Below are 18086 nucleotides of genomic sequence, written 5' to 3' on the forward strand. Positions count from 1 at the left end.
GGGAAACATTCCTCGAATTATTGAAAAGAGTAGCTCTTCATAATTTGTTGTAATGCAACTGGGTTTGAAATTTGGAAACCGAGACGCTAATGCAAGAAATCCTTCAAGTGTGTGAACACATATTTTCTTCGTTTTTTTGGGATAATTGGGTAATTTTTCGAAAATTGTTTTGCTTTCACTCAAAATATCAATTATATCCGGACTGTTATCATTAATGCAGTCATAAATATCACGAATTAATTCAAGGTAACCAGCAACACTATTTGCCTCTATAGTGCCAATTTTACGTAATTCTTGCAATACAGGTCGTTCTGTTAAATTTAGACATGATTTCAAATTCATAATATCCGTAGGATCAACTTCTTCTCTGTCGAGTAATCGATACAATGTCCTATGTTGTATCATGTAATAAATTATGGTCTGCATTGAGATTTTCTCGTGCAATATTGTTCCATTAAATAATACATTTCGTTGATTTTTGAAATTGTGAACGTAATCATTGACGAAAATGAAGTCTTTGTGTTTTTTTCTAATAATTGTTTGCACAGCATGTGCATCAATTTCTGCATCAGAACATCCACACACAATTGTTACAGATTCTTGGAGCAACTCTTTGAAATAAAGTATTTTGCTAGTGACAAATTCAAGTACGTCTGTTTCAGAACTAACTCCAAACCAACCCAGCGGTAAATGCCATGAATTATCGATGGCATTAATAGAAAATAAAATCATTTGGTCTATTAGATGTTTAACACCAAATTGTTTCACGTCTTCAACAGTGTAACAATATTTTTCACTTCCAACAATTTGATCTCCCAAAACATCAAAATGTTTAAACACTTTCATTCCATCAAACGAGATACATGTATCTTTACAAGAGTCAGGCAGTAACATGTTCTTTAGGGTAAGTGTGATGTCGGGAATCATACCATAACAACCAGCAGGTGTCCATTGTTTAACAGTATTCCAACTTGGTATAATTAGATTATATTTTAAATGATTAAAATTATTCCGTTCAATATTTTGATTGCGCTCTCCTCCCATTCTGATGAAAAATTGTTTTCCACAATAATATTTCATCACAACCCAATATCTTCTTTCAACCTCTGAATATTTGTGATGAAATGGATTCTTTGTATAATTTTGCAACTGATTGAATATAAAGGATCCAAAAAATGTCTCTAAGAATGGAGTAAAGCTTGACCTTGGAACCTTCAAAGCTTGTGTATCACGGTGTTCATTGTTCGTAATTTGTTTGTTGTTGTATTGTGTCGACAATGCTTCATTGTATGAAGTTTGAGCTTTTCTAAACACTGTTAAAAGTTTGTGTTCATCTTGGCTGACTGGTATAAATGGCACAAGTTTACACAATAACTCATACATCAATAATGGAAATGATATTAATTGCTTGGGTTGTGGTAAAATTCCTTTCAATAGCATTTCAAATATATCATGCCTATTTTCCATGATTGAAACTAGGTGTTTTTCCAATTCACTACATTGACGACACTGATTTTGAAAAATACTACAATATTTTGAACAACATGCTGATTCTAAGGTGAGTTCGTCTCGAATAACGCCAATTATGTCATAATCGCAATTATAAATTTGTTTTCCTGTTAATAATTTAGAATAATTGTTCCGATTTATACCTCTGCAAACGTATTTCAGTTCGGAATAGCACTCTTCATAACTAACATTAGTAGCTGGTGTAATATTTTCAACCATGAACGGTTGATCTTCAAAATAAACTCTTTTCTTTACTGACGGCATTATTGAAGCAGTTGAACGAATATCGGGAGCATTGTGGTTGTGTTGATCACTCAGCTTCTGCCAGAACGTTTTGTTTGCTGTAGGCATTTTTTTTGGTTGGAGATGTTTATTTTCGTGATGACACTTGAGTTCGTCAACGTCGCCAAGAATGGTTGGGTATAGGCTGCTGGCGTTCCCAACTACCACTTCGCTGGTGTAACATTCCTTTATTTGGTTCATTCGGGCTACGTCTCAGTGTTTTTGTTACATTAGCTTTTTGTTGTTCGCCCAGCAAAAGCTGCTTTGTCTTTGTTGAAGGACAAAGGCTTCTGCTGGAGCTATAATGAATAATAAAACGACTTGAGGTATGTTGTTGTGATTAGAAAAATACGGTGTAATTGTGGTCGGAAGAAATAAATAGGTGAACAATTTTAAACGTGTTCCAATTTTTGGACGAACTTTTTTTGTGATGAAAAATGCTTGACATTTTATTGCATGTCTTGAGACGAAGCCACCACCTGGCTCAGCTGGGAATACGAAACGAGGTTTTTTGTTTTCTTTGCAAATACGTAAAAAGGAGGTGACAACAACTGATAATTTCCAACAATCACAGCAATTTGTTTTTGATAAAGCTTGGTGCTGGTTGTTGATGAAAATTGTCCAATTAATTTAAATTTGAATGGATCCGTCTGATTTGGTGCCACAAATATTTTAAATGAGTTAATTGGTTCAGAATGTCGAGATGCATTTTCATTGTTCTCATTGAAATTGCGAACCTCTACGGTTGCATTGCTCAAAGAAATATGATTAGTCTTAATTTCAAATTCTACGGGCTTTTTAAGCAAAAATGCCGCAATATGATTTTGAGCATGAATTAATGAGTCGTGTGTTTGAATAATGGTAAAACTGATGTCGTCGGTTAATGTAAGTCGTTCTGTTAAGTTTGGCAAAACTTCACTTGTTTCAATATGGAAAACAGGAAGTGAAATGTTGTAGTAATTGGAAATGCTTGTCTCCATGAAATCGGTGGCAAATCCGGCCCTATAGTCATGTCTTGACTGATGGTATGATTGACGGATGGAGTTGACACGATGTTGTAAACATCGCAATTGTAAGTCTTTCGCACAAATTAAATCTTGATCTGTAAAACTATAAGAAATGGATGTCACGCTTTCTCTAGCTTGCTTTCTTTCATTATTAAAGTCAACAAATTGTTTTTCAGTCATTCTCATCAAAATTTGTTGGTTAATTTGACTAGGGGCATCACAATATTTCCTCTTTCTATCGTTATTGTATGAAAGATATACACATTCTTTTTTCACTAATTTGATTTTCATGTTTGAGTAACTTCTATGATAGTCCAATACTGTGGTTCTTTTTGAATAATCACGTGACTCTCCGAAAAATCCTTCAAGAGAACGTGTTCCCAATAAAGACAAATCAAAAACTGCATCTTGTGGAATAATTCTGATCAATTTCTGAATTGTTTTGATGTTATGGATAATGATGTTTTTTGTGAGGGTTCCGGATAATGTAAAATTATTATTCTTATTGGAAATAATGACGTCTTGGAAAACGGTATCCCACTCATTCAAATAGTCCAAATTTTCCTTAAGAACTTGCAACACTTCGTGCAAATTGTGTGAAGATGTTCCATCATGATTTTTGTCATCGTAAACATGAAATAAATCATGTATCGCTTTTAAGTACTTATAGAATCCTAAATATCGATAGTTGGTTCTCTCGTTCAATAATCGTAATTTTTCAAGTAACTGTAAATTGCATACATCACGTAATACATCCTCAGATTGATCATCATATTTGATAAACGAGCTCCGTTTAACTATTTTACACCACTCTAAAGGTTGTTGTCTATATATTTCATCGAGTGTGTTCAATTCAAATCGTTGTAAAATAGAACAAGAAATTTTGGTGACAGCTATGTCTTGATTGCTAAAATTTGCCACACACACTTTACCAATGTTAGTATGAAGGGTTTCACTCAACAACGTAACACTTAATTCGTTGTCATTGCTGCTATGATAGAAAGAAATGCCTCCAGAGTTAAAATTCCGTGGTTCTTTTTCTTTCCATTCAAATGAAATTGTGTCTTTGTCATTCACTATGAAGGAAAGTGGTATGTTGGTCGCTTGTGTTCTTTGAATAACAATTTTCATCAAATGGCAACCGTTTCCGTTGTCGTTGGAAGAAATACAAGCAGAGGAATGGCGTGCAATTTGAAGGTTTGGAGCACCTACTTTAGTGGCAACCGGATATAATTTTGGTCTCCCATTAATTGCATTCCTCATGTTTTTGCAATGGTGACTGTAGCAAAAATGATGTAGTTCATTTGGGCTCGATGTGAAATATTTGTAATTAGCAGACCCTGCATCTGACACAGTACAGACGATGTTTCGAGTATATGTGTCACGAAATTCAGAAATCGTGTCTCTAATGGTTTGTTCAGTTTCAGTAGTGCATACTTTGAAGTTTCCAGGAATTCGAACTTCACCGTTAATACTGCAATATAAAGTTTGAACAATTTTTTCAGCTAAAAAACCCTTGGGTGGAAAATTCGGACTCTGAGCTAGTGCAGTACAATCACTAATCTTCAATGGACCTTCATTGGCACCGTATACAAGCCCAAGCTTGGTATTGATTCCTAAATGCGGTGTTACATCTACTGCATCAATTTGAACAAGACCAAAATTTTGATTTTCAATAACCTTCATTTTTTCTACTAGCTTATCAAAGTCATCTTTGTCTAGTTTAGTATTCCCTTCTCCATATGATGCGGTGTGAAAATGATGGTCGAGTGTGGATGAACAAGGTAGGACTAAGTTACATCTTTCAGAAGAGGGTTCAAATTCTTGTCCTCGTTTCAACCCTCTCGCCAATGCTTCATACGCATTGTATCCCATGATAACCAATAAATCTTGAGCAAAACAAAGAACAGATGGGCTCCATCTATGGCCTCTACTGTCTTTGCAAATTAATTGTGAAAAAGCATCACGAAGATATGTGAAAAAGAAAGTTCGAGGTACTAATTTGCGACTACCTAACACCTGAAAAAACAATTTTTTCAATTCTTGAATATCCTCATCAAATATATCACATTCCGAATAATAACTATCATCATCGTTATTTTGTGATTTAAAATCAGCATGGTCTACAAAATTATGAGAGATGGTGTCGGACTTGGTATTTACAATTGATGAGTGTGTTGGAATAAATTTGTTGTTAATTAGTTGTTGCAGCATGTAATACGGTGCTGTTTGTTCTTTTGTTGAATATGACAACGTGATGTAGTCTTCAGCAAAACCATGATCCAGGATTTTATGTAATTCAATAACGCCGACATTTTTTTCTGGTTCGAGTAATTTCATGATGGTTGAACTAGAATAACGTTGTGACGTTGTTGAGGTTTGAGGTGGGTCTTCGCAAGCTGTACTTGTTTTGGAGTGTTTACGTTTTTGACGAATTCGCATCAGCTCGTCATGACACTCTTTCAATTTCAAATAGCCTTGAAAATGTAGTTTGTTGATCCATTCTGATGTTAACTCTTGATTTTGTCTTTGATTTTGAAATTTTGGGTCAGAGTAAATGTTATAGATAGCACTATCCTCGTCCGGGTCAATGCAATCAGTAACATATTGTGCAATCTTTGTTGAATTGTCAACCTGGAATTTGCAACAGTATAGAACAAATGGGACTCGTTTGTTGTGTGTGATGAGGTATGAGAAATATAGTTCGAGATGGCGATGGATGGTATTAAAATCCTTGCGATGAAATCCACATTGATCAATAATATCTTCTATTAAATGTTCGACATTAATATATTGATGGACTGCGAATAGCATTGTTTTGATGGCAACATGATATTCCGGTCTCAACAGACCGACAAAGGCGTTTCGTTCATGTTTTAACATTTTTATTGAAAAAACCTCCAGCAAACACCAGAACAAAACTTCGACAGCCTGCTCGACCTTTTTTAAAATGGTTAGGATTCTAAAAAATAAAGTGCTTTCCAAATGCTATTGTAACACTATTTCTGGGAGTTGGGAACGCCAGGCTTTGTCTGCAAGCAACAGAAGCAATAGCAGCCAATAATTTAAAATCGGCGTTTGATTATGTAACGCAGGCAAAACAAACATTACCTGCCAATTCTTGGTCGAACGAATCATACTATGAACAAGCTCTCAGCGTGAATTTACTGTATGCAGAATGCGAGTATGTGTCTGGAAACCATTCATCAGCAGTGGAAGTATATCAGAATATTTTGCCGAATATTGTCGATACAGTGGATCGGCTGAAGGTCCGATTTCTTCTTCTCAAGTCAGCATCTGCATCATCAAAATATGAAACCATGTATGATGAATTTGTGGACTTATTGGCGTCAAACCCTTCCACTCATTGTCTAGTTGCTAATGGCGATTCATTCACGGAGAAGTGGATTGAGTCTGCGACCAATCAAATCAAAGACGTACTCCAGAATTTTGCTGATATGAGTGAAATTTTAGAAATGAAAGAATGTGCCGATGAAGAGGCTATTGCTTTTGCAAGGTGTATTCTTGAATGTGTGCAAGGAGTATATATCGGAAAGAATTCAAACAAAATCTTTCTCTTCGTGACTCCCTTACTCTTGTTTAAAACAATGATTGAAGATGGCCTCTATGCAGATCTTACACACACGATTCTCGTTTCTCTAGGGTAAGCTTGTTGTTTCATCATATTTTTCACCTAGAATTATTTCCTTACACGACTTGAATGATTTCAATATTGTTTGAACTTTTTGCAGCTGGCAGTTAGCATACTTGGACGAACCCAAGCTTGGATGCGATTTGGCTCAAGTCGGTATCAAATCGGCACGCGAAAACCACGCAGCAGAACCCAATTATGCTCTCACCAAATTCTTTGAAATTTGCATTACTGCATGTAAAGATGGTCTGCAGGAAGTGTTACGAGTTTCTGAAGAGGCATTTAAAGCATCTGAACAAATTGAAGAAATTTCTTGGGGAGCTCAAAGCGGAGCATGGCTAGCTCTTTCGTGTATTTTACTTGGTTTAGATCGAGACACAACGAATAACTATTTGGAGGAAGTTAAAACCTTCAATAGAAAGTACTCTAAAGAATTTGAGAGCGATTTGGTAACGTGTCTAGAGCACATTCCTAATATTTTATATGGTGAAGTGGAATCGTTTTCTCCTTCGTTTTTACTTGAAGGAATTGAAGAAACCACTTATTCAAGATTGATCATTTACTTTACAAAGGCGTTAATACATTTTGTCAAAGACGAATTACAAGAGGCAGCAGAACAAATTCATGAGGCTGACGACGTCATTGATGATGCGTTTGGAACGCCGTTTTATTTACTTTACAAGTGGTTTTCAATACTTATATTGACCTCATTTTACGAAAAATATGATGACATTTCAGCAACCAAAGGTAATCAAAAGAAGTCAAAACTCTCAATAATGGAAGTCATGCTGGGACCAAATGCAAAAGCTCCAAAAACCATGAAAGAAAAAACATTGGAGAGAATTTTTGAACACGAAAAGGACGTCATTGATCTCTACGCCAAGTATCCAGTGTTTATGGAGGCTGCCATGGGATTAACATCAGCAGAAATCGCCAAGTTGAATGGAGTGGACTCACTTCAAGTCATACAGCTTTATACATCAGCGTCTGAAATTGCTCAGCGTCAAAATCTTCACTTCTATACAGCCCTTATCCAAACACGACTGGTCGATTTTTGTTTAACTCACCAGACAGATTCTAGGATTTTACGAAACTATTTTGAGGATGCTCTTAAAACATGGAATTATTGTGGTGCAAGTTTGATGGTAAATAAGCTGTCAGAACAATACCAGATTGTTTTTTCGCAACGACACTCAGATGCTCACTCCTTACATCCTCAAGATTCTTTTATGAGTTTCATACCTCCTGATTCGATAGAGTTGTCAAATGTTTTTTCTCAACAAGCAACACATTTATTAGAGTTTACTAATGCCGATCGAGTTTGTGTGATTTTGAAGGAGCCCAACTCGTCAGACTTTAAGCTCGTTTGTGAAAAGGAACAAAATAACGAGACGGAAGTTTTTGAAGATTTATTACTTGTGGATGCAAGTTATAAACTTTGTGTCACAGCGGCCAAACTTGCCATCAAATCACGTAATGCCCTCACAATATCCAACATGCAAGGATATGAACTTACATTGAATCAATTGGCCTCATCATGCGAATATCTGCAGCAAAATGAGATTGTGAAAGAATTAATGGTAATTCCTCTTAGTTGTGACACGCTTGTGAGAGGTGCCATAATGTTAGAGGCATCTAACGAAGGAACCTTTACCAAGGCCTTGACTCGTAGTACGAAATTGATGTTGGACTTGCTCATGGATGGCTTGTCAAAACAGGTCGATCAACTCAAAACTCTCTTAAAATTTACTCCAACAAATAGCTTGACACAAATTGGAAAAGACTTTAGAACGCTTGAGCTCGGGGATTCAGCGATGAAACGCTCCACAGTGGTTTGTGTAGAAGTACGAAATTTTTCTGACCTCATGGAATCATTTTCAGTGCCAGAAACCTTGTCATTTATTAATTCATTCATTGGACAACTCACTCCAGTGGTTGAGAATAATGGTGGATTTGTGGAACGATCACATCACGGAAAACATGTCATTGTTTTTCCTGAAGCTCCTAAAAAAGCCTTGCAAGCAGTCACTGAAATTGTTAAGGTCGTTCGTCAATTTAACAAGGACTTTTCTGTGGGAAATGGCAAAAAAGTACCAATATCCATTGGTATTGGCGTTCATGTAGGATCGTGTGTATTTGGACTTGTTGGTACTGAAGCAAGGTTTGGCACAACATTATTTTCTGAAACTGTTTCAAAATGTTCCCACATTTCAAAGGCATCGAACACACTAGGCGTCATTATATGTACAACAAAGGACTTGCTCGATGCTTGCAATTTGACAGAGGTTCATCTTCAATCTCGAAAACTTGGAAAATTCTTGTTGAAGAATAAGAAAAATCCTGTTCCTCTATTCGAGCTCTATGCCAATGACTGGGTCGAGTACAGTTCAGAGACGTCAAAGCAAGCGATGAAACAACTCGATGAATGCATGGATTTATTTGCCAAGAAAAATTTTGATAAGGTTCTCTCCGTCATTCAAACGTTGGAAAAAACCATTAAGGAAAAATTTGACAGCTCTCAACCATCCATTCTAGGAAGTGTTCCACACATCAAACTCCTTCAGATTTATAGAGACCAATGTACAATGTTAAAAACAAAACAGTCATCCCCGTCTCGTGATTGGGCCGGTGAAATTGCTTTGGATCAAAGTTTTCAACCCAAAATAGAAGTAGAACACACCGTATCTACGCCAAAGACGAATGAGATCAATGAGGAATATGAAAGGAAACTACGAAGCTTACAATCTCAATTGGAACAAGTCAAGATGGAAAATGAGAATTTACGGTCGAACCTTAATACAGAATCGGGTATGGGTTGTTTTTGTGTTCCAAGCAAGAAGAAGGTACATCCAGCGCATGACCAACAATAAACTATTATTATGGATTCTTTTTGGACTCGAGTTGGCTGAGTAGTTTGTCCCACAACAAAAATTGTTTTGAAATTGTTAAAATCTGGAAGAAGCGGCAAATGGTGTTGAATTGTTAGGTAAAATTGTGAAACTGTTCACCACTTACCAAATCGTTATATGCACACAGTTTTTGTTGAATACTGAATGATTGTTGTGTGGAGGAGGAATCTATGTTGTCCATTTCTATTTGAAACGATTTCAAATCATTCAGCTTGTTACAGAGATCTGTGAATTGATTTCGATCGTTTAACGCGTCTAGTAAAGGCAAAAGTCGATCAAGCTCTTCAAATGATTTTGACAAACGGTCAATCATTTCGCTTTGATTTTCAATGAGTCTCCATTGTGCATCTCTCTTTAGAAGTTGCAAAGATTTTTCATCCATTTCTAAATATTCATTTGAAATAGTACCTCTCATACTATATTCATTGGGTAAGGACTCTTTTTCCATCTTTGCATCACTAATACATGACTCATATTCCAGTAAATTGCATTGTTGCATTTTAAGAATAAATTCTTTCATTAGGGGCGTTTCCATCGAGTTGTATGACTCCAATAAATTTCTTAATCTTTTTAAAAGAGATCCTTTTGAGAGTATGGAAGAATTATTTCTATTACTTTTCGTTAATGATGTTTTAGAATTTGCATGCGATTCATTCGGTTCACTGATCAATTCCGATTGGAAGATGGTTGTATGATTGAGAGTTTTATTCTTTGAATACGGAAGAAGAAAACTTGATGCTTCCCATTGCAACATTTCTAACGGAAATAGCCGACATTCCAATTCTTGACATCGTTTCTCGAGCCTTTCTATCATTTCTTTCTTTTTATCATGATTTAAGGATGTGTGCTTTTGAGAGGACATTTTTTATGGCGGCGCAATTGGTACTAGAAACCTGTCAGATATTCGTCAATCCCACGTCAGCTGATTTGAGTAAACTCCAAAGGAATCAAAAATAAAATGAGTGAGTCTCTTCCTGATTGGTTTGCAAGGGTTTGAAGAACCGAAGCAACTTGGGTTCTTACTGCAACAACAGACAAACTGAAACGAAATATAGAGGCCATAGGACGTTACACCATTATTCGCTTCAGCTGAAGCTTGTAAAACAACAGCGTGCCAACGAACAGCTCACGGAAGACAGATCCTTGCTAGCACCCTAAACCAGAACTATTACCAATTCTACTGCATGACATTCAACGAATAAATTTTTTTATGCTTTCATATTCATTTTTGACTTGACGAATATCTGACAGGTTTTTAGTGCGCTTCAACGTCGGATGCGCCGCCATAAAATTGGCAAACTGATCTTTCACAACATTCTTGACTTCTTAACAAATGAAGAAGCTTTGATAACAGATGATTTCAAGTGTGGTTCAAAATTTTGGCTCTTTACAAATTAATAAATTATTAATATAAATTATTCAAAAAAAATGCCCAAACACAAGAAGGGAGGATATTCATTCAAGAACAAGAGCGTTCATGATTTTGATTCCATACAGGGAATTTTGTTTACATGTAATAGTTCAAGGCAGAGAGAAGCCGTTCAGGAAGCGATAGGATTGCTTGAGCAGGTATGACGAATTTTATTGTTTTCCAATGATGACCGTTCTCCCAATCGGGATGAAAAATATTATTTTGAAATTTATTGGTTTTATGGTTATCACAATTATTACTGAATTCGAAAAATACTAATTATTCGGAAAACGTAGTTTGGAGAAAAAATTGTAGAAAATGATACCTTACTCTCCGATATTATAGAAGTGTTAGAAAAGGAAAAGACAAAACAACAAAATGCAACAAAAAAGAGACAAAACAAGATCAATCAAAAATCGAAAAAAGAAAACCCGGAAAAGAAGGTGAATGCATTGACAAATCAAATTGCCTCATCAGAGCCTGTTGTTCAATCCAATCAACAACCAGCAGAAGATGCCATTATAGAAACAGTTCCTTCTCTTAGTGCCTCCAATTCCGTAATTAGTAATGAATCTTTATCCTTTACAGCAAATACATCAACAGAATTACCGAGCGAACAAGGAGCTCCAAGTATGCCATCATCTACCACTGAACAGACGACAACAGCAACCTCAGCATCGGAACAAACTCAACACATTACTCAAACAACACTGACTACATGGCAAGTTAAAGAGAGACAAACACCTTCTGAAGATATTGACTCGAAATTATTGCCTTGTGATTTTTTGGAAGGTGAAGTTAAAATTGTAAAAGATGGTAAAAAAGATTTTGAGAGTTTGGAAACAGGAGTTACAGGTCAAATATTTATCAGAATCAAAAATAGGAAAATATCACCACTGGTTTTGTGCAAGAAAATGGCAAAGAATTTTGAAAAAGCTCATTCTAGAATGGAAGACATTTCATCACGTTTTCTTTTCAAAATGTATCCAATTTTTGACCTTTTTCCTGCCAATGAGAAAAATTTGACCAATCGATTTCAAAGTATGTATATGAATGAATTTGAAAGAGTGAACATTTTGTGTGAAATATTTTAACATTTTTAAAAGAATTATTGGAGGATCATAAAGATGATCTCGACAAACAGTTGAAGTATATGGTACATTTTAAAGCACATCACAGCAATACACTCCAAAAGAAGCTAGCTCTGGACATCATTGAAGAAAAAGTGAAACATTTCAGTGTAGCTGAGATCTACCATCCAAACGAGGAATTTTATGTTTTTCTTATTAAGGGCAGATGTTTATTGGGATACGCCAATGAATGTCAATCTTATAATTTTAACATTAATGCCATGAGACTCATCACTACTCAGGAACAAGAATTGAAAGAGAATCAAAGAATGGCCAGTAAGAGAAAACAAAACGAAACGACTGAAGAAGCATCTCTAGAGATTGCTGACATGATTGAGGACACCACCACACCTGCAGAACCTTCGACAATCACAGAAGATGAGATGGCTGTAATAGAACAGACAACCACAGAAGATGACAAGATGACATCAAGCTCATCAACAAGTTTACCTGAAAATTCTATTGTTATGATTGACATGGACGAAGGAAATGACACGACAACAGAAACCTTACAAGATGAAACTCCCATCACGTACAGCACCGTCACGAAACATATTTATTCCAAACGACGAAAGATTCAAAATCATCCTTCCATTGAGTTAGAAGACATTAAAGTGATTTAACATCTTGTTGATGAACCCTCATGCATTCTCATGATCATACTAAAGGATCCGTGGAAATCACAACAACACGATTCGCCTCCACAAAAGGAATTGCATTTCCCGAACGACATGTCGCCAAATGTCATCACACAAAAATAACTGCTCGCTCAAAAAAATGTTCCAACAACAGCAAGCGGTTGACAGGTCAGCTTTTGAACACCATCATGATGATCCGGTGTCAACCACCACCAACAACAACAACACCACACCAGTTCACACAAACGATTCAACAACAGAATCATCAACAAGTTCAATGAGCTCCGAATGGATTCCCAACTCATCCCACTTGAATCATCATCACGAAACCATCTGTACCTCTCCATCTAGTGAGGAAAATCATCAAGAACGTCGACATCGAATATTATTACCTCATTCGACGAGTTTGAATGACATTTCACAAATGTCAGATGAAGACATTAAAATTCTTTCGAACATTCGACGTAAACGACACAATTTTATTCATAACGACCAATTAGCAAATTCACCAACACAACAACAACATGAATTATTGGAATCCAATTCGATCCATCCAACCACACCAGACACTCCAACTTTGATGCAAAAGAATAACAATACACCATCCATCCGTTCGCACACAACGATCAATACTTTTGGATCTTCAATCGAGTCAGCGGTCACTTATAATTTATTACATGATTTCACAGAAATTGTAAATAATCCATTATTTGGAGAGCAAATTGAATTGTATTATTTTAGAGGAATTTATCCTGCTGTAGATGCTCTGTATGAAACGTATGATTATGAAGCTGCTTCTCATTTATTGAAATCGGGATTGTTTGATTTTGACACTTATTCTGGATTTTCATTTTTAAAGAAATTGGAAGAGACAAGTGACACTTCGCGAAAGGTTCGAAAATTGAATCCAAGTGGCAGTAGTAACAATTTATTGTTACATCATCGAAAACTTGAAACAACATCTCACGAATCTTCACTCACAAAATCCTCCTCATTCATCCACACTTCACATCAACCCTATGAACATTATTTTTCATGTATCGAAGTAAAATCTTTGGAACCACTCTTCACACAGGAATATCAAGACAAGTATGACGGATTCAATGAGAGAGAATCGAGTACAAATATCATTCGAGATGAAAATGGATCTGTGAAAGCAGCAAGTTTGGATAAATTGATCGTGCTACTAACCTCGAATGAAGAATTCGATAATGAATTCATGCAATTATTTTTACTGACCTACCGATCGTTTACCACGTCGACTGAACTTTTAGAAAAATTAATTCAAAGATATAACACTCCACCTCCTGAACAATGTCTCTTGTATGAGAGAGAAAAAGATTTCGAACGATTGAAAGTTTACTTTGAAAATTTTCACACCAAAATTTTAAAACCCATTCGATTGCGAGTCGGTCAAGTGATGAGTTCATGGCTTCAACATTATTATTATGACTTTAGAGAGGATTCACAATTGAAAATGAAATTGGAACAATTTATTTGTGAAGAAATGAATGAAACTGGAATGAAAACTCTTTCAAAAACTCTTCAATCACTCCTACAGAGATCTTCGAAACGACGTGAAACATTTAAATTACAACAATTAGAAGAAGTGAAATTAAGGCATGAAATTGAGGGAACTCTCCAGCACCATGCCATGACTTCAAACTCTTCTCAAAATCCCTTAAAGAAAATTGCAAGTTTGAATCGTTTAAACCATTTTTCTGAAGTGGAATCTCTCAAATCCACACCGCTATGGCAACTTGACAAACGAACCATTGCTCTTCAACTCACTCTTGTCACGTTTCGACTTTTTGAAAAATTAAGACCTAAAGAATTTTTAAATTTAAATTGGATGAAAGAAACTCGACGAAAGAAAGCTCCAAATATTTATGCCATGATTAATCTTTCGAATGAAATTGGAATGTGGGTGGCTACAGAAATTCTCAATCATGAAGAAGTGAAAGAGAGATCCTATGTGTTGAAACGATTTATCAAAATTGCAAGTGAATGTGAAAAAACTCACAATTATAATACCATGTATGATATTGTGTCGGGTCTGAATTCAAATCCTATTCATCGATTGAAAAAGAGTTGGGATCTCGTTCCAGAAAAGTGGCGAACAAAATTTCATGAATTGGTCGAATTGACAAGTCCAAAAAGAAGCTATGCTGCCATGAGACAAGCTCTCTCGAATTATGCAGATCAAACCGTTTTGCCCTATATTGGCATATTTTTAACAGATTTCTTATTCATTGAAGAAGGAAATTCAGATTTTACCAAAGAAGGAAATTTAATTAATTTTTCTAAAAGGAGATTATTGGGTCAATTAATTCGTCAAGTTCAAACCTATCAACAAAATTCATTCAATATTGACATTATTCCAATACTACATCAACGATTGACTCATTTATTGTACAGACCTATGGAAGAATTATATGAAATTAGTTGTAAATTAGAGGCACCTCCTGCACAACCTAAAAAAAACAAGAAGAAACCACTCGTTGTTGTGTACAGTACCGAAGAATTGGATGATACAAAACGTGTGAGTGTTGAACCAGCTTCACCATCAGTGGTTGCAGCAACAAGTACTGATCTTTCCGATGAATGTCAAAATGTCATGACAAGATCTTCATCACCCATCATCCAGAGATCATCCATGTGTGAAATTACCATAACCACCTCAACCACGACGACATTAATGAATGGTGAAACTATTGTCACGTTAGAATTGTCAAGTAGTAGTTATCAAGAAGATCCTGCAATGGTCGTCACGGAAATTCAACACGATGAAGAAAATTTCACAAAAAAACGAACAAATTCTGAACTAGTGACTCACACTTCACAAGATCATGCAACACCAAGTAAGGTCATGGATGAATCTCATCATCATTCCCGAACGAACAGTAATCATTGAAAATAGTTGTTGATCTGCTGCAAGAAAAATTAAAGATGAAATCTGACAAATCGAATAAGGACGAATAAACCTATTAACATGTTTCGTCGTTTTTTGGTTGCAGCTAGAGCAATGCGTGACCTTGCATGGAAACCGTGAAAACCATTTTAAAATCCGCTTGATTAAAAACTCAACAAAATGCGGGAATTGTTTGGCGCCATTTTCAACGCTCGCATCATCAAAAAAAAATTCAGAATTTTCGGAGTAACGGCCTGTCATCATTTTTTGAGAAAATTCTTTTTTCATCATCAGCAACAACTATTGATCATCGGCCGGAACCAATATTCACACTAATTAACAACTGTTGTAAAAATGTTTTATTCTGAATTTATCCTCACCAAGAAAGGGCCTCTTGCCAAGGTCTGGCTTGCAGCTCACTGGGACAAGAAATTAAACAAACAAACGATTGCGAGCTTGAATTTAGAGAAATCTGTTAAGAGTATTGTGGATCCATCGGTTCCTATTGCTCTGAGAACGAACGGACACTTGTTGTTGGGTGTTGTCAAAATTTATTCAAGAAAAGTGAAATATGTGTTGGCCGAATGTAATGAAACTTTGACAAAGATTAAATTACAGGCAAAAACTAAAGACGTTACCGATGAGAATATCAATATGCCTGTTCAACACATGGTCGCTACTAAAAATCAAATTACATTGCCAGAAGTCAGTGATTTGGATTTGTTGTTACTTCCTAATGCTGCTGCCATTACTTTGGAACTTGGAGAAAATTGGCAAGCTAATATCAAAGATATTACATTGGTTGATTATGCAGCATGGTCAACAGAAGAATCAATTGAACCAGTATGTATTTGTTTTTTTTTTGAATGGATGAAATTGACCAAGGTGGATCATCAACTGTGACACTTGTGACATTATTGTGTTATATTTGTTTGATTTATTATTCATGATCATCTCAAAATGACGATGATTTTAATAATGACACTCTCTGAAATGATGGATTGCATGTGAAATATTAAAACTTGGTGCAACTTAGGTTTCATTGGAAGTACCAACCACTCCAGGAGGACCAGGTGTCACAACACCTTTATCGGTTGAAGCTCAGAGAGCACTCAGCACTGGTTTGCAACCTCCATCCACTGGTGGTGTCATGCTTGGTGATAAGGCCTTTGAACAAGGTATCAATATTCAACAAATCATGCAACCATTTGGAGGACCAGGCGAAGCCGTTTCACCAGGTGGAGAACCAATGCAATTTGGTGAAATTGGTGGATTAGGAGGAATTGGTTTTGAAGAGCCTATTGAACCAACACGAGAAGAGCGAGCTCCTCAAGAAGAACAACCTGAAGAAGAAGAAGCTCAACCCACTAAAAAACGTAAGAGAAGACCAGGAAAGTTAATTCATGACGATCCAACCAGTTACACTGAAAGATACTACACCAAGAGATTGAAGGAACACAATGATTTGTTGACAGAAAGAAATCGAGCTCCTGCCACCAGAGAAGAATATGAACAAGTAGGAAGAGCATTACCATCTCGAGATATTTGGAAGCAAGCTCCATTCCATATGGATCTTCCACTTGGATTTATTGATTTCTTCTCAACATCCATTGACAAGAGCACAAGTAAGGAAAAGCCCACCAAAGAAAAGCCTGGAGCTGTTCCTACTGCTGCTTTAACACCTGATGAAAGAGAAAGAGCAAGAGCTACCATTACTCCTGGTGTGACACCTGGAGAAGGTCCATTGGAAATTGGTGGTTTTGGAGGAGGTTTTGATATGGGTGGACCTACTGAGGTCTTTGGTGCTGCTGCTGAACCAACGATTGGAAGACCAAGAGCAACCATGGGACCAGGAGAGTTGTCTCCAATTGCAGCTGATCTTGACATTAATGAAGATATCAATGACATGCTTATTACTGCTACAGCTTCCAAAACAAAGACTCCTCTCACGGATCAACGCAAGAAACAAATTATTGAAGATAAGAATAGAATTGAGAAGGAATTGAGAGAAAAGGCAGCAGCAACACCTCAAGTTCGTGTTCCAGGTGTAGCTGTCACAACTCCATCCCCTGCTGGTGTGACTGAAAGAACTGTTAAGGTGTTAGCCATGTTAGAAGAAGGTTTTAAACAAGCAGATACTGACACTCTCAGTCTTACAGAAATGTTACAGGGAAGAAAGAGACAAACTGCTGCCAGATGTTTCTACGAAACACTTGTACTCAAGAGTAAGGGACTTATTGACGTGGCTCAATCTGAACCTTTTGGAGAAATTTTGATCAGAAAGGTCGATTAACCTTTTTGCGTGTAGAAATTTCAATCTCTTCATCATTCAAAATGTATTTATTAGCTCTCTAAGGCAATCCTAAAAATGTTCACAACAACAACAACACTACATTAAAACATCATGTTTAAATGTTGACAATGCTCGAATAGGTTTGTTGAAATAACGAGCAAACCGAAATTTTTCATTGCCAAATGTCTTTTGATGGAAAGTGATTATACCAAAACATTAAGGAAATTTAATTAGTATAACAAAGTATGCAGCATCCAAATTACAAAATTGGTCTTTCTAATTCATAAGGTTCATTGACAATTCTTTCGTTCTGTTCAGACTCCTTGCAAAGAACCACGGCATTA

General features: G+C 36.2%; 7 protein-coding genes across 7 annotated transcripts; 4 read left to right on the top strand and 3 right to left on the bottom strand.

Annotated features, from left to right (window-relative positions):
• C9374_014727 (uncharacterized protein) lies at positions 1-1860 on the bottom strand (the record flags this gene model as incomplete). The annotated part of the gene is made up of 1 exon (XM_044690746.1): positions 1-1860. A coding segment is annotated over one exon (1860 nt), but the record flags the coding sequence as incomplete, so codon positions are not given.
• Positions 1861-2240: 380 nt separating this feature from the next.
• Positions 2241-5681, bottom strand: C9374_014728 (uncharacterized protein; the record flags this gene model as incomplete). The annotated part of the gene is made up of 1 exon (XM_044690748.1): positions 2241-5681. One exon carries the CDS (start codon positions 5679-5681, stop codon positions 2241-2243), a length of 3441 nt encoding a protein of 1146 aa, XP_044541490.1.
• A 67-nt stretch (positions 5682-5748) lies between these two features.
• C9374_014729 (uncharacterized protein) lies at positions 5749-9320 on the top strand (the record flags this gene model as incomplete). The annotated part of the gene is made up of 3 exons (XM_044690749.1): positions 5749-5751; positions 5894-6462; positions 6551-9320. 3 exons carry the CDS (start codon positions 5749-5751, stop codon positions 9318-9320), a joined length of 3342 nt encoding a protein of 1113 aa, XP_044541491.1.
• A 112-nt stretch (positions 9321-9432) lies between these two features.
• On the bottom strand, positions 9433-10221 carry C9374_014730 (uncharacterized protein; the record flags this gene model as incomplete). The annotated part of the gene is made up of 1 exon (XM_044690750.1): positions 9433-10221. One exon carries the CDS (start codon positions 10219-10221, stop codon positions 9433-9435), a length of 789 nt encoding a protein of 262 aa, XP_044541492.1.
• Positions 10222-10787: 566 nt separating this feature from the next.
• C9374_014731 (uncharacterized protein) lies at positions 10788-12523 on the top strand (the record flags this gene model as incomplete). Its single annotated transcript, XM_044690751.1, has 3 exons — positions 10788-10928; positions 11067-11811; positions 11877-12523. The coding sequence occupies 3 exons, from the start codon at positions 10788-10790 to the stop codon at positions 12521-12523; spliced, it is 1533 nt and encodes a 510-aa protein (XP_044541493.1).
• A 154-nt stretch (positions 12524-12677) lies between these two features.
• C9374_014732 (uncharacterized protein) lies at positions 12678-15452 on the top strand (the record flags this gene model as incomplete). The annotated part of the gene is made up of 1 exon (XM_044690752.1): positions 12678-15452. One exon carries the CDS (start codon positions 12678-12680, stop codon positions 15450-15452), a length of 2775 nt encoding a protein of 924 aa, XP_044541494.1.
• A 351-nt stretch (positions 15453-15803) lies between these two features.
• C9374_014733 (uncharacterized protein) lies at positions 15804-17742 on the top strand (the record flags this gene model as incomplete). Its single annotated transcript, XM_044690753.1, has 2 exons — positions 15804-16292; positions 16486-17742. The coding sequence occupies 2 exons, from the start codon at positions 15804-15806 to the stop codon at positions 17740-17742; spliced, it is 1746 nt and encodes a 581-aa protein (XP_044541495.1).
• Between the last annotated feature and the right edge of the window lie 344 nt (positions 17743-18086).

This window comes from Naegleria lovaniensis (assembly GCF_003324165.1).
Source record: "Naegleria lovaniensis strain ATCC 30569 chromosome Unknown tig092, whole genome shotgun sequence".
Lineage (NCBI taxonomy): Eukaryota > Heterolobosea > Eutetramitea > Acrasida > Naegleriidae > Naegleria > Naegleria lovaniensis.